Below are 20782 nucleotides of genomic sequence, written 5' to 3' on the forward strand. Positions count from 1 at the left end.
CTACTTCACAGGGTGTCTGTTGTGAGGGGGGGAAGGGCAAGGAGATTGTCAGCCCCTGTGAGTCTCCTTGCAGGAGAGAAAGGGGGGGATATAAATCCAAACTCTTCTTCTTCTTCTTCAAAGCCGTCCACTTGGGCTCTTCTGTGCTCCCAAGTGGATGTGGACGCCCGGCCTACCTTAATCCCTTGCCTAGGGGCGAGCTGCGGGGTCAAACACACTTTGCACATGCTCAGGAGCACAGCTGTCTCTGACACACACACACACACACACACACACACACACACACACACACACACACACACACACACACACACACACACACACACATTTTACCGCTAAGCCGAAAATTAAAAGCCCTTGAGCTGACGACCTGACGGATGGGCTCCATCCGATGGCCGATTTTCACTATGCCCCTCCCTATTTATCTTATTTAGTAAGCATCAATGCAAGGGGCTAGTCCGTTTTAACTAGGTGATGCACAGGAACGATCTGGAAAGGCCAAGTCTCACGATGAAAGCCAGGTGAGGTAGCCAGCATCGTTTAGCGGTTAAGAGCAGCAGACTCTAATCCGGAAACCCGGGTTTAATTCTCCACTCCTCCACATGAAGACCGCTGGGTAACCTTGGGCCAGTCTCAGTTCTCTCAGCACTCTCCCAGCCCACACGGTGGTGGGAAAGGGCGAACTGCCCCTGAATTCCTCTTGCTTGAAAACCCTACACAGGGTCGCCGTAAGTCACCTGTGACTCCATGGCACTTTCAAAACAAATCAGCCTGCAATATTTTTAGCCCCACGATACCTTTTCTACATTCATGTGTATGCTTTTGTGGGTGACAGGGGGGGGCTTATCTGGTGAACTAGATTAGCTTGTGCACTCCAACACATGCCAGCTGGGGGGAAGGCAGAGGTGGCAAACGGGTGTCTTCCCTAGGAAGATACCAGCCCGTGATGTTTTGATCCCCGCCCCCCTCTGCAAAAAATTGGCCCACTTCTGACAGGGGGAGAAGTGGGGACTGTATCCCACCGCTTCCTATGAGGATCACATCTCATCAATTTATGATTTGATACTGGAGAGTGGGATTATGGGTCACTTTCACCCTGCCCTTGCCCTGGTGGGTAAAGACAAGGGCACGCTACGTTATTAAAATGGAGCCACGTTCCAGCTCTTATGAAAATACCCAGGGCTTTCGAGAAACAAATTTACCATCCCCCCCCCCCCCGCTTCTCATCTTGAATGCATTACCGAGAAAGATAGGGGGGGGGGGGGAAGAGAAATAAAGAAGGGGGTCACTTGATACCCCTGAGGCCGAAGCATTTGTTGGAAGTATATTTTCATCTAGATTTAAAAAAAAGAAACTTGAACGCATTTCAATCGGACAAAAAAGCTCCCCTCGGATCAAGCGGCCCGGGGTGTTTAAGGCGGCCGGGCATAAATGCAGCGAAAGGGCTGTGAATTTTGAAGGGGGGGGGGGGCTCCCCCAAGCTGAGTGCCGCTCAGGTCGGTGAGCTGGATTTGATTGCTCCCCCCCTTTCCCCAAGAAACACCTTGCAAGCAAAATGAAGGAACCAAGCCTGTAGCCCACCCCGACCTAAAAGAATGTACGTTGCGACAATGGCAAGTAACTTTTGAAAAAGTAGATTCTCCCTGGTGACATAGAGAGACCCCCCCCCCTCACCCCAAAATGCACTTCAACCCGATCTCTCTCTTCCAAACTCCTTCCGCAGAAGCAGAGAGTTTCTTACTACAGGACAAAGAAGGCCTCCTGGCCCTCCCCCCCCCCTCACCCACCCCCTTTCTTTCCCCGCCCCCTTTTCCTCCACAACTCCTTCCACCCCCACCAGCAAACAGGGCCGCTGATGTTCCTAAGAGGGTCATCTAGTTTATGAGACCCTCGCAGAACCTTTATTTGAACACAACACGTCGGACGGAGGAGCAAGAAAGGTAAAGAGGGTTCAAAACTTTGCAGACAAAGTTTTTTTTGGGGGGGGGAAGGTGCAGCCTTACCCGCGAGCCCCCCCCTAAAAAAAAGTTTACGATCTTCTCACAGGCGCACGCGCGCGCACACAAAGGGACTCGGGAGATGTTTAGCACACAAGTCACTCATAGTAGAAAGCATATTATGGGCCCCTTCCATACTTCTCTCTTTGGTTTCGGCGTGGCTGAAGACACAGACGAATCTTGCCCAAACAGCTGCTGTCTCTGGCAACATCCCTGACGACCCCCCCCCCCGCTCAAAAAAAAAGCCTTCGTGATCTCCTGTACTGCAGGAAAATGCACATATGGAATTTTTTGAGGGGTGCGCTTGTGTCTCTGCCTGAGTTCACGGGGCCGTTGCCCATGCCAGAACGCCGGTTCTCGTCCAGACAACCCCGTAGGAGAATCTGGGCCAGCCTTCCCACTTGGAAACTGGCACTGAAGACCAGGGCGCCCCCCCCCCCCCCACCAACCCCCCCCCCCGCCCACCCTCTTTTCTCCCCCCCCCCCCCCCCCCCCCCCCCCGCGTTGAGTCCTTCTGCAGAGCAACACTCCAGAAATGGGGTCTTCCAGTTGGGTCAAGGGAGGCCTGGGAGGGAATGGCACACGTGCCCCCTCCCCATGCCACAAAAAGGGTCCCCTCTGCCCTGCCCAATTCACCCCCAGATATCCCCCCCGGGGCTGTTGCCAAAACAGAACCCCCCCTCCCCCAAAAGCGACCAAGTCCACGTCATGGCCATGCCCAGGGGCCGACCCCCGGTGCTCGAAAGGCCACTTGTGAGGTTTTGGAGCCCAGCCCGTGGATTTGACACCGGGCAACCGGGGAGCCCGTTTGGGCATACGCCCACGCGAGGCCGGTCCACTCCAGAGGGCTGCGCCCAGCGCCCACAGCGTTTCGAGGCGGCCTGCACCATCACGCACAGGAGCTCCCAAAACAATCCAGCCAGGAACCCCAAACCTGTTTGGGGAAGCTGGGTTCAGGGCAAAACAGGAATGGAGGAAGAGGCCAATCGGAGCGGATGCTCAGTTACACTTGGCAGCCCCCTCCCTGAAGACCCCCTCCTTACCTAATAATTTAGGGTCCTGAAAAGCCAGAGGGGGGCTCTGTGCTACTCCGTGGACGTGAGGGGGGGGGGATTATTCATGCCACAAAGACCTCCACGCAACATTGCCATTCTTTTAACAGTTTCTCCCTGTTGCTAACTTTTTAACCAATAGCTGAATGCTTTTAAGGTGTGCGAGTTGGGAGGGGGGGGGGGAGAAATTATGGACTATAGAGACGATAGGAAGAGGAAATAAAAGATCTTGGATCTAAGGGGGAGTCTTCAGGGGGTGTCAAAGTATCATGACCCCCCCCCCTAGGGAATTGGGTGGGGGGGAGAGAAGAGAATGCTTTTAAGAGTCTGGTCTGCAAAACTCGACGGCACCCGACACCTTGCACGTTGGGATAATATTTTTTTTTAAAGTTTGCAACCGATCAAGTTTGTGTCAAATGAACTTCCCCGAGTAAAAGGGGGGGGGGGCGCGTTTCTGAGCCACCATAAAAGCCCCACGGGAATTTCACGCCCGCGTTCCAAGTGGAAAAGAAATCACACACAAACACACCCCAATACACACACGACGTGGCCGCCTCTTCCCAAATACAATAAACTCCACGAGGCACGAAAGTGGGGGGGGGGGTGAGGGAAGAGGGGCTCTCCTTCTCTCTTGTCCGGCCCTCCCCCCAAAAGCTCAACTTTGTAACAGTTCAGAAGGAGTCGTAAGAAAGTCTTTCCGACCCCCCCCCGCCCACCCATAAGCAGGAGAGGGGGAAAGAAAGCAAGGAGTCCCCCACCCCATGAAGTTTAATGCGACTTCCGGGGGGGGGGAGAAAAGGAGAAAGAAAGGAGCGACAATGGGAAGGGGGGGGTGCAGGAATCCCCCCCTCGAAAAATATGGAGGGTAGGATTTGAGACTGGAGGGGAGCGAGGGAACAGTCGGGGAGATTTACCCCCCCCTAAAAATAGTTCCGTGAAGGGAGGAGTTTTTTAAAAAAAAAACAGATCCCCCCAAATTAGAAAACGGCAGCCCCTCCCCCTCTCACGACTTACCTGCTCAGCGCTGCGGATGAGGGGAGCACATCCAACGGAGCCGCGTCCGCAAAGATCCGGGGCGCAGCCGGGGGGGGGGGCAAGCCCGCAGCGCCCCGGTTCCCCCTTCCTGCCTTTCCTATTGTTCTCCCGGCGGCGGCCGAGGCGGCGGCGGCGACTTTCCAACGTAGCGAACGGAAATGGCTACACTGTAGCCAGAGGATCAAAGCGTCTCGGTCCCCCCCGACGTTCGATGCGGCCCCTGATTAAAGGCTCCCCCAACGTTCGGCCGGCGCTCCCCCGCGGGCGCGATCAAAGGCTCCCCCAACGTTCCATCCGCTCCGAAAGTAAAAGTCCTGCCCTCGCGCGGGGCCTCCAGTTAGCGCCGACTTCGGCGGCGGCTCATGGTGCCTTTCTGGTCCCCCCCCCTCGCCCTCCCACCCCCCGGCTCCCCCCGGATGGCAGCCGCCGCTGGCCGCGACTCCCGCTCGAGCTGGGGCGGCCGGAGAGGGAGGCGGACGAGCGCCCCCTTCTCCTCCTCCTCCTCGCCGCCGCCGCTTCCACACAGGCACACAACACGCACGGATCGCAGCCTGGCTTTGCCCCCTCCTTCTCCTCCTCCTCCTTCCCTATCCTCCCCCCCTCCCCTCCCCTCCCGCCCGCCGTATCCTTCCGCCGCAGCAGCCTCCAGGAGGGCAGCTGCACAAGCAAGAAAAAAAAGGAGGGGTGAAAAGAAGAGTGGGGCTGCTGCCCACGAGGCTCCTTTCCCTCCTCCCCCCAAAAAAATCTTTGGGAAGGGGGAGGTCCGGCGCTCGGCTTCGACGCTCGGGATCCGCGCAAAAGTCGGCAGTTTCCACCCTCCCCCCCCCTTTTTTCTCCTAAATATTTGGGATTGTGTAAGAGAAAGGATCCGGGGTACGAGTTCCTACTGGCCCTCCCCGCAGCATTTCAAAGAAGCAACTACCACCACCACCACCCCCGGCCTGGTTCCCAAAACGGGTCTCCGTTCGGAAACGAATTGGAAACTGAGAATCCTGGTCTCTTCCTGCACTAGATCCACAATTCAGCAGATCTTTTGGACTCCTCCCCCCCCCCCCCCCCCATCCCGAGAGTAGGAAAGATCACCAGAGGACCCCTCTAGCCGGATGAGTCCACAGAACCACACGCCACCCGCAAATGCTCAGGGCTGAGCGCCCCACTTGGGCCTTCCCGCAAAGAGTTTTTATTTAACCGCGATTTCTGCCCTGGGTTGAGACACATCCCATAATTCCCCCCGCCCGGAAGTCCACAGAGCAAGGGAGACCTTGCAGCAAATGAATAAGATTCCCAGGCATGCCCAAAAGGACCCTAGAACTGTCCCTCAAACCTCTCCGGTCTTACCTAGCCAATACCCTATAGTGCGGATGGCCCTAAACTTCCACCCCAGGACCCTAAAACCCTTTTGCGGGCCTGCCTCGCTTTCCTTTCTGGGTTCACTGCCCTGCCTCAGTCTATCCTGCCATACAGGGCCGTCTTAAGAGCACTATAGGCCTCTGGTCAAACCAGTACATGAGATACATGTTGCAGAGGTGACCGGCATACTAAATCGGAGGCTGATGCCAACGTCCACTGGGGATCCTAAAAGAATCACATTAATATTGTTCATTGTCTTTAGTAAAACACACATGCTAAATATGCGTTTTCAAATAGCAAATATTTATAGTATGGTGTGGTATAGTACAGTGTATAGTATTTATTTATTTATTTATTTATTTATTTATTGTTGCATTTTTATACCGCCCTCCCCCGTATAGTGTAGTACAGTGTATAGTATGGTATAGTATGGTATAGTGCAGGGGTAGGGAACCTTTAACACTCAAAGAGCCATTTGGACCCGTTTTCCACGGGAAAAGAAAACACTTGGAGCCGCAAATAATTTTTGACATTTAAAATAAAGATAACACTGTATATATTGGGTTTTTTTTTAACCTTTTACTCCACTCATTCTGAGAAGCGCATGGATGCGCCCGCCCTATAAATTGCAGGGGTGGGCAGGACAGGAAAAACCGGCGGCTCGGCCTACCCGGCCAGCCAGAAGAAGCACCCGCCCGCTCTCCAACGGCCCAGGTGGAAGAGCCAGGCCGTGGCATGGCCCCAGCCAGCCAGCCCGAAGACGGTGTCTTGTCCTGCCCTGCTGCCTGCAGGAGGCGGGCAAGGATGAAACCAGTGACTCGGCCTTGCCGGTTGCAGGGAAAGCGCTTGCCCCGCTCCAACGGGGCAGGCAGGAGGAGGGGAAGCCAGCGTCAGCCCAGCCAGCTGCGGGCAATTGGTTACACCCAGCTCTGCTGCCTGCAGTGAGGGCAAGGATGAAACCGGCCAGTTCGGCTAAAATTGGAGCCATAGTCCACCAAGGACAGAAGGGGCGCGTCCTTGACTCTCGAGGGCCTGAGTTCCCCTATGCCCTGGTATGAATTAACACTTATAAGGATAGTTTAATATAATATAGTATAATATAATAATAGTATAATATAAGATAGTATAATAAAATATAGTGTAGTACAGTGTATAGTATAGAATATACTATATAGTATAGTATAGTATAGTGCAGTGGTGGTGAACCTATAGCACTCTCAGGTATTCATGGACGCTGTTCCAATGGCAGCCCCTGCCAGCACTTGTGGCCAATTGGAGTGTCATGGGAGTTCCCAGCCACCACTGAGCCCATGTGAGTGTATAGTAGGGATGGCCAGCCTGTGGTGCTCCCAGGTGCTCATGGACTACTGATCCCATCCAGCCCCTGCAAGCATGGCCAATTGGAGTGCCATGGGTTCGCCACCACTGGTACCCGTTGCAGGTAGGGACCAGCCAACCTATGGTGCTCCCAGTTGTTCATAGACTACAATTCCCATCAGCCCAGGCCATGCTGGCAGGGGCTGATGGGGAGCACCATAGGTTGGTCATCCCCTGGTGTATAGTACACTATGGTATTATTAGTGTGTGTATGGTTAATGTGGGTATTTATAGGTTTTACTTGATGAAATGCTACTAGTGTGTTTTAAAGGAGTTTTATTATCATTTACTAATTTCAAGCACGGGGTTGTATTTTATTGTGCATTGGTGCTTATTGGCACAGCCAAGAGCCCTTGGAGATTTAGGCGGTCCTATGAGAGCTAATTAATTAAAATAATATGTCAGATTTCAGAAGGCAGCCCTGCTGGGATCAGCAGGAATACTACGCCGATACATTACAACTTCCCTAGGCCTCTAGGTGAGGTTCGAGTTGCGTGAAGACCAACAACCAACTAAAGATCTAGCGGCTGTGGAATCTACAATAATAATAGCCAATAATAGCGTGTAATAATAATAATAATAACAATAACAACAACAACAACAACACAGTGTCATGCATAGGTGTCAAACTTGCGGCCCTCCAGATGTTATGGACTACAGTTCCCATCATCCCTTGCCAGCACCATTCTGGCAGGGGGTGATGGGAATTGTAGTCCTCAATCCTGGCTTTTGTGGAGGGGAAGCCTTACAGATTGACCCGCCTATAGAGTATAGTATAGTGTATGGTATGCTATGGTATAGTACAGTATGTAGGCTAGAATAGTACAGTGTATTGTATAGTGTATATAGAATGGTATAGTAGAGTATAATTTACAGTATAGTATTTATTTATATATCTACAACAAGCCACAACAGACCTAGATTAGCATGGGGCCCCTACACTCCTGGGGGCCCAGAGTTTGAACCTTCTGTATACTTAAGTTAAGGCATCCCTGGCTTGTAAATTACTTGCGCATGGCTCCATTTCCCCTGAATCAATTAACATCTCAGCATATATCTCCACCATCATTTGTGGGTTGGTAAGGTCCCAAAGCCCAGAAACTTGGGAGGGTGCCAAAATGGGCACCCCCCGCTGTTATGAGAACACTTCTCCCATAACAGCTACCTGTTCAAGCACATGACCTTGCGTGGGGGTATGTCTAAGGGGCCATTGAGTCACAGCCAAGCCTTGGCAAGCCCTTAGGTTTTTCAAGGCCAGAGTAGTTAAACAGTGGTGTGCCACTTCTCCTGCAGAGCCTTCCTCGGTGGCCTCCCATCCAAGTACCCGCATTACTTAGCTTCGGAGAACTGATGTGGGATCAGAGCTTCAGCTATGTGTACGCCCCCTCCCGCCTCGGCCCACAACCCTACTAAATTATATCTGTGCCCAGACCAGCCAATGAACAAAGGAGCCATAAATGTCTCCAGGGCGACGCCCCGTAGTCACCCCAGTCGTCAATGTAACCTGTCCCCCCCCCAAAGCATGAGACCCACGTGTCCTAAACTTGACCTCTGTGGGCATCTATTGAACCCGCAAATCTGTGCAGTAGCACCCTATTTCATATGGGTGACACTAGATCAGTGGAGGCGAACCTATGGCACTCCAGATGTTCATGGACTACAATTCCCATCAGCCAATTGGCCATGCTGGCAGGTTCGCCACCACGGCACTAGATTGCTCTGGAATGGTACCAGGTGAGAGCACGTTCGTAGGTCAATTCCTCTAGCCTAGGAAGTCTGGATCCAGATGATACACATGTGAGACACCTGGGCATCTCCATCATTCCCATCTCACCTGTTCCGAAACAGAGTAGGCCCTGCAGGACTGGACTAAGTGGCCCTGCTCCAACCCCCAGCCCCAGAAACAGGTGGAACGATGACACACTCCCCTAGGTGTTTTTTTTTAAACAAGTGCATTTGTTAAATGGAGATAGATTTTTGCCCCTGGAGATGCAGGCTTGACAACCACTAATAGACTGCTTCTGTACGTGGAGGTTTTTAAAAACTAGATTATGCACCTCTATGGATTTGCAGAATCCAGTTTTTTTAAAAAAAATTTTTAAAGTTGGGGTTAGTGGCTGTTACTGTATCTTTCAGTTATTAAGTGGTCTTCAGATACTGTATTTGCACTGACCCCCATTAGACCCCTTGTGGTTTGCAAAGAGTACAGAATATACAGAATATATCTTATATTCCGTATAAGAGTATGGAATATACATAAACACACGCTGAGTATGGAATATACATATACACACGTATGTATGTACATTCCGTGCATACATTCATAGGTGTATATATCTGCATGTATGTGTATTTCAATACACACACACATGTATATATGTGTATGTATACATGTATGTGCGTGTATATAGTCTTGCACCCTATTTGCTCACTGGAAGGAGTCATGCTGATTAATAATTACAACCCAAATGGAACATGCTTTCATTTAAAACAGCCATCACGCAACCCCTCCCCCCAGAGGAGGCGGATCAATGGCTTTTTAAAAGGGTAAAGGGCGGGGCCTAGAAGAAGTGTGCGGAGCCTGGGAGGAGCAACGCGACGGGGGTGGAATCCCAGGCACTATGTTTCCTAGCGGAGGGACACCGCTTAGGTCGACGTAGAGGAAACGGCAGCAGCAGCAGCAGCGTGACGAAATGGGAGCACCGAAGAGATGGAATGATAAGGCCGCGGGGCAGCATCCAACGAGAGGGCGCGGCGGTCCGGAGTAGCAAGCGAGCAGGCCAATGGGAGCCGTCCCTCTTTTCTCTCGTCGCCCCGCCCTTCTGACTGTCTGCCTAACCCTGCGAGCCCTTCTTCGCCCACTGAGCCAAAGGAGGAGGCCCTGCCAGCAGCTGCTGGGCTGTTACGTTTGTCGTCGCCCGCCCGCGCCGTTCTTGTGCGGGTGAAGAAGATCTCTTGTTTAGCACTTTGGCTAGTAAGGAAAATTAATTGCGGGGGAGGTGGAAGGATTTATGAATGGGAAATTAACACAAGATGTGCATTCTAGTTATGAAATAGTCTAGAAATATATTTAGCGAAATTCAGAATGTAGCACGCTTCAGTTTTTCAATGATGGGTAATAAATATGTTTTGTAAGATCTATACGTTCTATATTTTTGTGAACATTTAAGGATTAATAAATCAGAGAGTATAATGCATTTGCATTAGGTTTATACTGTGCGATATTATACTATCTGCAATGCATTTTGAAAAATAAAAATTTAAAGCATTTGCTTTTTGAAAAAAAATAACAACCATCACTTGTGATTTGTCCTCGCAGAGTTGCCAACCTCCAGTTGAAGCCTGGAGACGCCCCAGAATTACATTTCCTCTCCAGATCTCCGGGATTCCCCAACCTGAGTCAGACAACTCAACCCTCCCTCCCCCTCTGCTGGCCAGGAATACTTGACAAGGGAGGGACTTATGCTTAGCTATCTGGACATTGCTTGGCTTATTTAGAGACTCTTTGTAGCCTGGTTGCACAAATTCAGCAATCCCAGCACAGCAGGAATTCCAGCAACTTCATTTCTATAAGAACTAGCCTGCTGGATCAGACCAAAGTCCATCTAGTCCAGCACTCTGCTACTCGCGGTAGCCCACCAGGTGCCTTTGGGAGCTCACCTGCGGGATGTGAAAGCAATGGCCTTCTGCTGCTGCTGCTCCTGAGCACCTGGTCTGCTAAGGCCTTTGCAATCTCAGATCAAGGAGGATCAAGATTGGTAGCCGTAGATCGACTTCTCCTCCATAAATCTGTCCAATCCCTTTTTAAAGCTAAAACTAGGCGACATAGGGCTTTTGATAGGGTTGCCAACCTCCAGATGAATCCTGGAGCTCTCCTGGAATTACAGCTAATCTCCAGCCAATAGAGGTCGGTCCTCCTGAAGAAAATGTATCTGTGCATGTATTTATTTATTTGTATTATGTATTTGTAGCTGCCCTCTCCCCGAAGGTCTCAGGGCAAGTCACAGTCCAAGATAAAAAGCATACTTTTTTGATGTACCTAAAAGCAATTACAATACATCACGCTATGACAGTGAACACTGAGTCCATAAAACCTACCCAATTTCACATAACTTATTAAGATTTTGGGTGCTGTGTGGTTTCCGGGCTGTATGGCCGTGTTCTAGCAGCATTCTCTCCTGACGTTTCGCCTGCATCTGTGGCTGGCATCTTCAGAGGATCATTAAGATTGATTTTTTCAAAAACCAAAAATGGTAAAAGGTCTACGAAGAGAGGCTTTGGAAGCTGGGGATATTTAGTCTGGAGAAGCGTAGGTTAAGGGGGGACATGATAGCCACTTTTAAATATTTGAAGGGACGTCATGTCGAAGAGGGGGCAAGCTTGTTTTCTGCTGCCTCGGAGATTAGGACACGGAGTCATGGATTCAAGGTGCAGGAAAAGAGATTCCACCTAAACATTAGGGAGAACTTCCTGACCGTCAGGGCTGTGCGACAGTGGAATTCACTGCCTCAGAGAGCGGTGGAGTCTTCTTCTTTGGAGGTTTTTAAACAGAGGCTGGATGAACATGTGTCGGGAGTGCTTTGATTGTGTGTTCCTGCATGGCAGGGGGTTGGACTTCATGGCCCTTGCGGTGTCTTCCAATTCTATGATTCTATCAGCAACACCTATTTAAAAATCCATATTACCAGAAGAGGGGAAATCATCTCTTCAGCCAAAGGCCAGGGAAAATAGGTGTGTCTTTACTAGGTTTCCAAATGCATCTAAAGAAGATGCTTGGCACATCTTGGGAGGGGGGCAGATAATTCCACAACCTCGGGGCCACCACTGAAAAAGCACTGTCTCCAGTGTCCACTTATTTTTTTAGGACTGAAGGCGGTGGTACCACCAGAAAGGCTTCATCTGCTGATTTTAGGACACAGGCAAGTTGACATGGGAGAAGATGTTCCTTTAGATACCTGGGGCCCAAGTCATTTAGGATCTCACAAGTGGAGCAAAACACCTTGAATTGGGCTCGGTGCTTTGATGGGCTTGAGTGATACCCTGCTGCAATAACTCCTCCAAAATCCCCAGAAATTTCCCTACTTGGAATTGGCAACGCAAACCACACTTTATCCCAAATAACTACAAAGAGTTTGCAGGGGGGAACGTTTTAGAGCACAGGTGTCAAACTCGCGGCCCTCCAGATGTTCATGAACTACAATTCCCATCAGCCCTTGCCAGTGTAGCCAATGCTCACATTGGGAGGGACTAATGGGAATTGTAGTTCGTGAACATCTGGAGGGCCGTGAGTTTGACACCCCTGTTTTAGAGTATTTATCATGAACGGCACCACAGCTGCTCTATTAGATGCCCTTTTCGCCACCTGCCGTTGCTCCGGTGCCTTTTAAAAGACCCAGATGTTGCTGATATAGGACAGTGCTATCAAGCTGTGGCCGGCTTATGGCGACCTCGTATGGTTTGCAATGCGATAGGCCAGGGGTCTGCAACCTGCGGCTCTCCAGATGTTCATGGACTGCAATTCCCATCAGCCCCTGCCAGCATGGCCAATTGTGCTGGCAGGGGCTGATGGGATTTGTAGTCCACGAACATCTGGAGAGCCGCAGGTTGCAGACCCCTGCGATAGACAAACAGGTGGTTTGCCATTGCCTGCCTCCGTTTGGATACCTTGGGCTTCCGTAGTCAGGTGGGCAGGGGGCCCCCCTTGGCCACCAGTGAAGGATAGCACTAGGGCTGCCAGGTTCTGGTTGGGAAACTCCTAGAGATTCAGGGATGGAGCCCTGTGACAACAGAGACCTCAGTGCGGCGCACTCACTGCCCCAGAAGCCACCCTCCAAAGCACACATTTTCTCCCGGGAAACTCATCTGGAGATGGGCTGTAATTTCAGGAATTCCCCAGGTTCTGCTTCACCCCCTGAGATTAGGGCCCTGCGGAACTCCTTACCACTTGAGATTAGGGTCTTGTGGAACACTTGACCACCTGAGATTAAGACCCTGCAGAACTCCTTACCACCTGAGATTAGGGCCCTGCGGAACATTTTGCCACCTGAGATTAAGACCCTGCGGAACTCCTTACCACCTGAGATTAGGGCCCTGCGGAGCTCCTTACCACCTGAGATTAGGGTTTTGTGGAACACTTTACCACCTGAGATTAGGGCCCTGCGGAACTCCTTACCACCTGAGAGTAGGGTCTTGTGGAACACTTTACACCTAGGGTAGAGACCCTCTGGAACTCCTTACCACCTAAGATTAGGGTCTTTTGGCCAGACACCACCTGAGAGATTAGGGCCCTGCAGACTCCGCCACCACCCCACAAATTAGGGTCTTGTGGAACACTTTACCACCTGAGATTAGGGCCCTGCAGACTCACCCACCACCTAGGATTAGGAGTTTTGTGGGGCATACACCCACCCCTGAGATTGGGGGCCCTCTGGAACTCCACCCCACCACCTGAGTAGAGACCCTGCTGGAACTCCTTACCACAGAGATTAGGGGTCTTTGTGGGACACTTTTACCACTAGGGGTTAAGACCCTGCGGAACTCCTTACCACCTGAGTTTAAGACCCTGCAGAACTCCTTACCACCTGAGATTAGGGTCTTGTGGAACACTTTACCACCTGAGATTAAGACCCTGCGGAACTCCTTACCACCTGAGAGTAGGGCCCTGCTGAACTCCTTACCACCTGAGATTAGGGCCCTGCGGAACATTTTACCACCTGAGATTAAGACCCTGTGGAACTCCTTACCACCTGAGATTAGGGGTTTGTGGAACACTTTACCACCTGAGATTAGGGGTTTGTGGAACTCCTTACCACCTGAGATTAGGGGTTTGTGGAACACTTTACCACCTGAGATTAAGACCCTGCAGAACTCCTTACCACCTGAGATTAGGGTCTTGTGGAACACTTTACCACCTGAGATTGGGGCCCTCCGGGATGTGATAAAATTCTGCAGGGCCTTGAAAACAGAGATGTGCCAAGTCCATGGCAAGGGCAGATACAATCTGTCACCTGGCCTCTCCATCCCATCCCCTCCTTTTCCCTCCCCCGTTCCTCATTTCTTCTTCCCTCCCCTCCCCTCCCCTTCCTTTATATGGATTAGGAATAGATAGATTTTCGGAATTAGGAGTTGGGGGGAGTTGGGTGTTGTGTACTTATTTGGAGGTCCCACTCCCGGCATTTACATTAGTGGGAAACCCAAAGAATTTATATCACCAGGATGATTTAATTCGAGATCTCTGGATGACGTTGTTTTTTTTTTAAGAGGATATGTGTTGATTGTCGGATTGTTTCATTGATTATATTTATATTTACACGATGGCGTTGTGGTTCGCTGCCCTGAGCTCGGCTTGCCATGATAAGGCGGTGTCTAAATTTAAAATAAAGCAAAAGTAAAGAAAGGTATCCCTGCTCCAAGGTTGTCTCCCATCCAAGTACTAACTAACCACCTTGACCCAGCTTAGCTTCCAAGGTTGTATTCTGCAGGTCAGGGCTACAGAGGTTAGCAGCTGGTAACTTGGCCTGCAGTTTCCTGGTGGTTTGGTTTGGCGGTTTGATCTGCTCTTGGATTTCCTTCTCATTGGTTTGGCGGTTTGATCTGCTCTTGGATTTCCTTCTCATTAGTTTGGCGGTTTGATCTGCTCTTGGATTTCCTTCTCATTGGTTTGGCGGTTTGATCTGCTCTTGGATTTCCTTCTCATTGGTTGAATCTGTGTTCCGCACCACCATTTATCCCTCAAGTGAAGGGGCACTCAAAAAGATCTCTGGCTACCTTTATGCATTCCTATGTTTAGATTGTCAGTTTAACGTGCACAGATTGGTATGAATTTATACCTGAACCACCACAAGGAGACGATCCATGTTAAAATCCAAACGGCATGAGCCAAGAAAAAGCCCTGTTCCACTTAAAGTGGGTTGTTAACTATGTTCCTGAACCTGTCCGGGTTTGTTTGGAACTCAGCATCAGTTGTAATCATAGTAGATCCCCACCATTACCTGGAGATTTGCTGCCCTTGTTCTCAGAGATTATTGAGGCCCAGATGTTGACCCTTATAGGTCTCTTGGAAACAATGCATTTAAAATGGGTTTTGAATTGGTGGTTTGTTTTGGTTCCTGTGGGACCACCGGTGTCAAACATCAGGCTGGCCCTCCAGATGTTATGGACTACAGTTCCCATAATCCCCTGCCAGCATGATGCTGGCAGGGGATGATGGGAACTGTAATCCATAACATCTGGAGAACCATGAGTTTGGCCTGCTCTGTCAGGACTTAGATTACTTACAAAGACTTTGGCTGGGTTGGGACCTTTGAGAAATATTTTGAATTATAATGCCAGAGCATGGCTACACTGGATCCATCAAAAAGTCAGCCAACAGGAAGATTTCAAAACATGTGTTCTTACCTGTAAGAAAGGTACACAGACTGCATTCTAATCACAGGTTTGCTTTGCTTGTATGTTGACACTCAGAGACCAACAGGCAGCCTCCAGAGGAGAGGGGAGAAACTTGTGTCATCTCTGCACAGGAGTGACGCTCCAGTTATACCCGATGCAGAGATGTGATGGAATTGTTGAGGGTGCAAGACCTCAACAGAAAAACAAAGAGATGCAACAGGCAGCCTCCTCTGAAGAGGAGGCACCCTGCCACATCTCTGAATGTGCAAAATGACCTAGTTATACCCAGTGTCGATATGGGATGGAATTGCAAAGTTGCAAGAGTAATGCAATGAACCACGCAGAGAAGCAACTGGCAACTTCCTTGTTGATTAAGGTCGCCAACTCCAGGTGGTGGCTGGAGAAAATGGCTGCTTTATAAGGTGGGCTTTATGGCATTAGACCCCATTTAAATCCCTCCTTAAACTCCCCTCTCCCCAGGCTGCATCCCAAAATCTCCTAGGATTCCAAACCTGGAGCTGGTAGCCCTACCTGTGCTATAGATTGCGGTCCTGCGCACAATAACCTGGGAGCAACAATTCTCCCCCAGACTCAGCGGGGGCTCGTTTTTGAATAAGTATCACACCAAATGTCCCGCTGTGGGCGATGCAGTAGGACATTCAAAACTCCTAATTTTGTTTGGCTGCCTCCCTAATGCTTTCCTTCGGAAGGCCCCAAGTGGCAAACAAAAAATCAATCTGTCTGGCTTTTCTGGGGCTGATTCATAGAGCAGTGGCGGAGAGAAAAGAAAGAATGAAAGAGGAAAAAAAAAAGAGAGTATGGGATCACTTTTGGAGAGAAAGGGGGAGGGGAGAGGCGAGGCAGGATTTGTTAAAGGGGCAGCGACTCTCCTGGTTGCTTCCCAAGTCACCAGTGGCTGCATCCCGAGTTTATTTTCTACATTATTCCAGAGCAAAGGAAGGCAAGGAAAACTTGGCAAGGAAAGAAAAGAGCAGACCCAGGAAGCTTCGCAAAAGTTTTGCAAAACTATGGCATCTCGAATCTACCCCAGTGATTCACAGACTCTGAATGGTGGGGGCGAACCTGTTTCCCCCCTGCGTTAAAACTAGAGGCATACCTCATGTTTACATCTTCAACTCAGGAAGATTTGATCACAGTGTGTGTGTGTGTGTGTGTGTGTGTGTGTGTGAGTGAACTTGTGAAGAAACTGACATGCCCCCACCCCATCATCATTCTTAACTAACAGAAGCAGTGACTCATGCAGGTGCTCTGCAGGCAGCCTCTTTTGAAGACAGCTAATTTTGTTGAGTCTCTGCACTGGGGAATGACTGGATACTGTAATCGTATCCAGTGATGCCCCTAGAGCAGTGGTGGCGAATCTATGGCACGGGTGCCAGAGGTGGCACTCAGAGCCCTCTCTGTGGGCACGAGCAGAGTCCCCCCTCCACACACACATCTAGGCTGGCCTGGGCCGCTGGGCTCGATTATTAGCATTGAACCTAAGATCTAGTTTTGGGGACGCAGTGTAGGTAACCCTGTTAAACGCTGTTAAACCCCACTGATTTTCATAGGAAGAACTAAAGCACGATCCTTTACCTAGGAGTAAGCTCGGTTGCTGGCAATGGGGCTTGCTTCTGAGTAAACCCTCCTAGGGTCGTGATTCACCTGTTGGAAGAGTTGCACGGTTATTTCAAAGCAGAGCCACCGGCTACCACCAAGCTTACTCCCGGGTAACACACGCCTCTAAGCCAACTGTTTTTTTCTAAATGAAAACTTCAGTATTCAGGTTAAATTGCCGTGTTGGCACTTTGCGATAAATAAGTGGGTTTTGGGTTGCAGTTTGGGCACTCGGTCTCGAAAAGGTTCCCCATCACTTCCCTAGAGGATGCTGATTTGAATGAGGCAAACCCAGCATCGTAAATCAGTCAGAGACAAACTAACAGCCTCCTCTCAGCTACATCTCTCAATGAGTTAGACCATAGGTGTCAAACTCGCGGCCCTCCAGATGTTATGGACTACAGTTCCCATCATCCCCTGCCAGCATTATGGGAACTATAGTCTATAACATCTGGAGGGGCGCGAGTTTGACACCTGTGCATTAAGCAAACATACACATAAATCCAGAACTAACACAAAAAATGTGGTAGCATTTCATTTAAAAGGTTTTCCGGGCCCATGCAATGGGCCAATGGCAAGCATGCATGAAAGCCCATGGACTACAACTCCCATGGTGCAGTGCATCACAGAAACGTATCAACAGAGCACAGAAGACATCCCAAATGGGAAAAGAGGGGCAGCCAGAATACAATGGAAAATATGCATGTTTCCCCCACACCGAGAAACAATTCCATATGAACAGAACCCCAAATTCCACTCTGAACATTCATCCCCGAAAGGGCTGCAATTCAGGCCCCTTCCGGACATGCAGAATAATGCACTTTCAATCCACTTTCACAATTGTTTAAAAGTGGATTTTGCTATTCCGCCCAGTAAAATCCAGCTGCAAAGTGCACTGAAAGTGGGTTGAAAGTGCATTATTCTGTATGTGCGGAAGCGGCCTCAAGTGAATCCTGGATGACCGGAGCACACAGAAACAAGAAGGGGGAAAAAACGCTGCAGTTATCTCTCACTTCTCATGACATGGCTCTCTGCCTCCCTCCAGCCTGCTAGAAAAGTCCCTTATCTTAAAAAGCCAAACCCACACAACCCTGACAACTTCAGCTGGGATGACACACGCCTCCCTGCCACCAACTCCGCCTGCCATCTTTCAGCACAAGCGGCAAGGGGCGGGGCGGAGAGGCAGAGAAAAACCGACACAGGCCTCGTGAAACCATGATGCAGTGCAACACGCAGACACAAACCGATCTGAGCGGGACAGAATCTCCCATGTGGGGGGAAAGGAATCATCGGCACAACTCGGAACGCCCGGCTCTCTCCACTCCAGGGGTCTGCAACCTGCGGCTCTCCAGATGTCCGTGGACTACAAATCCCATCAGCCCCTGCCAGCCTGGCCAATTGCCGTCCTTGAACATCTGGAGAGCCGCAGGTTGCAGACCCCCGCGCCACTCAAAGTGGAGACAGAAAGGGAGAAGCAGTTTGGACGCGCTGATGCGCAAAAGGGACATTCTTGCGCAAACAAATAAAAAAACCGCTCGTGGGTCTGTACGTTCACAGGGGCAAACGTAGACCCTCACGGTCTCCATGAGAAGCGGTGCCGAGCCCGGGCTGCATGTGCGAATCTATCACAATCTATCACTTGCACGCGCGAGAACAATCCACTCAGCGGCCTCTGCCTGCTTCGTGGGCAAGTCTACTGCAAACTCGCTGGGTGTAAAACCCAGAAAACCCAGAGGAGAAACAGCCCCACGATTCACTCATTCCTAACAATCCACAGGCAGATTTTTCACAGAATTCTGACACCACTCCCTTGGTTTTTTTGGGGGGGAGGGGAGACTTTCTATCGGAGCAATTGCCCATAACTCACAGCCCTCCCGGCCGGCCAGCCATCCCCGAGGAGGCTTCATAACAAGGCGACCGTAGCAATTACGAATCCCCCTCGGTCTTGCCACGGCGAACAAACAAGTTAAGCCAATCTGTCGCCTCCCACTGAAAAGGCACGCTGTGAAGTTCTCTCCGCCTCCCCCCCCCCCTCCCTGCAACCCGTTCCGCCTCCCAAGAATGCTAGGAGGGTGGAGGGGAACGGAGAGGCCAAACTTCTCTCCCCTTCCCCCAAATGTACGTCCCCGGGTGTCTCCCCCACCCCCCCCACAAAAAGCTCTTTGGCTCACCATGCTGAAGTCGAGGAGGTCGCTCAGTTCTTTGTCCGTTCCTGCAGCGGCCATTCTCTGCTGTTGGTTCATATTCCCACCGATTCAGCAGCCTCGGTCCTTTCAAAAGAAATCACAAATAAATATCGAGGAGGAGGACAGGGGCCGTGGAGCACGGCTTCATTAAAGAGAGGAAGGAAGTCGTCCATAAACAACGAGATATATATATATATTTGCGAGATCTGCTCCTCGAATTATAAATCCGGCCCCGGCCAAACTCTCGCCAGAACAACCCCCTTCCTGGGCCAGCCGCTCTTGTTGAGTGCACACACACAAAACACACACACTGTTTGCTTTGTCTCTGCCAATTTTTCTTCTTCTTTACTTCCAAGCTGGGCTGCGGCGGCCAAACAGGAAATTGCCGGGGCCAGGAATAAAACTCCACACTCCTTCTGCCGAAAAAATCCTGGATGAAGACTGCGAGAATTCAGCCCCTTCCGCACATGCAGAATAATGCACTTTTAATGCACTTTGCAGCTGTGCGGAAGAGCAAAATCCACTTGCAAGCAACTGCGGAAGTGGATTGAAAGTGCATTATTCCGCATGTGCGGAAAGGGCCTCATTGCTGTGCTTAAAAAATTCCTTCCTTCCTTCCTTTTTTACATTCTTACTTTCTCTTTCTCCTATTCTCTGTAATCTTTCCTTCTTACCTGCCTCCCTTATCCCAGTGCCTGCCTTCTTCCTTCCTTGCTCAGTTTTCCTTCCTTCCTTCCTTTTTTACATTCTTACTTTCTTTCTCTCTCCTATTCTCTGTAATCTTTCCTTCTTACCTGCCTCCCTTATCCCAGTCCCTGTCTCCTTCCTTCCTTCCTTCCTTCCTTCCTTCCTTCCTTCCTTCCTTCCTTCCTTCCTTCCTTCCTTCCTTCCTTCCTTCCTTCCTTCCTTCCTTCCTTCCTTCCTTCCCTTTTTCCCAGTTCCGCTGTTGCTTTTACTTGTGGCATCAGAGTTTGCCAGTCTGGCAACACCTTGTCCTTTCAAACCTACTTTCCCTATATCTTGCTCACCACCATCTGTTTTCACCTCTCATTTTACAAAATCGCACTACATTAAAGATCCTAGTCCAGTGATGGCGAACCTTTTCGAGACCGAGTGCCCAAACTGCAACCCAAAACCCACTTATTTATCACAAAGTGCCAACACGGCAATTTAACCTGAATACTGAGGTTTTAGTTAAGAAAAATGGTTAGCTCTGAGGCGTGTGTTACTCGGGAGTAAGCTTGGTGGTAGTTGTTGGCGTTGCTTTGAAGCAACCATGCAATTCTTCCAACGAGTGAATCATGACCCTAGGAGGGTTTACTCAGAAGCAAGCCACATTGCCAGCACATTGTCAGCTTACTCCCAGGTAAAGGAACATGCTTTAGTTCTTTGCATGAAAATCAGTGGAGTTTAACAATGCTTAACAGGGTTACCTACACTGCTTCCCCAAAACTGGGTCTTAGGTTTAATGCTAATAATCGAGCCCAGCAGCCCAGGCCAGCCTAGATGTGTGTGGGGGTGGGGGGCGATTTCCCCCCACATGATGAACTCTGTGCGTGCCCAGAGAGGGCTCTGAGTGCTACCTCTGGCACCCGTGCCGTAGGTTCGCCATCACTGTCCTAGTCCATAGGAAGTCACGGATATCTTTGGGGACAAGGAAGGGGAAAAACAGTCTGGGTCTTAACAGAACAACATGACAGAGCAGAAATGCCTTCCAGAAAAACTGGGGGGAAGGAACGCCAGCAATGGCATACTGTGCTCCCCCCCCCCCCCCAACAAA

General features: G+C 50.3%; 2 protein-coding genes across 8 annotated transcripts in view; both read right to left on the reverse strand.

The window, feature by feature from the left end:
* TCF3 (transcription factor 3) overlaps positions 1–19149 on the reverse strand; it is a 360303-nt gene extending 341154 nt beyond the window's left edge. For 4 of the 7 annotated variants that reach the window (XM_048496146.1, XM_048496144.1, XM_048496143.1 and 1 more), the window contains exon 1: positions 18988–19149. In XM_048496146.1, the coding sequence (XP_048352103.1) occupies positions 18988–19059 (72 nt within the window). In that variant the 5' untranslated portion in view covers positions 19060–19149. The remainder of the gene's footprint in view (positions 1–18987) is intronic. The other 3 variants (XM_048496140.1, XM_048496142.1, XM_048496139.1) reach the window with 1 other exon arrangement.
* A 1464-nt stretch (positions 19150–20613) lies between these two features.
* Positions 20614–20782, reverse strand: part of LOC125433264 (phospholipid-transporting ATPase IK-like) — a 23246-nt gene continuing 23077 nt past the window's right edge. Inside the window, exon 10 of the mRNA XM_048497765.1 lies at positions 20614–20646. Within this exon, the coding sequence (XP_048353722.1) occupies positions 20614–20646 (33 nt within the window). The remainder of the gene's footprint in view (positions 20647–20782) is intronic.

This window comes from Sphaerodactylus townsendi, linkage group LG05, assembly GCF_021028975.2.
Source record: "Sphaerodactylus townsendi isolate TG3544 linkage group LG05, MPM_Stown_v2.3, whole genome shotgun sequence".
In the NCBI taxonomy this organism is placed as follows: Eukaryota; Metazoa; Chordata; class Lepidosauria; order Squamata; family Sphaerodactylidae; genus Sphaerodactylus; species Sphaerodactylus townsendi.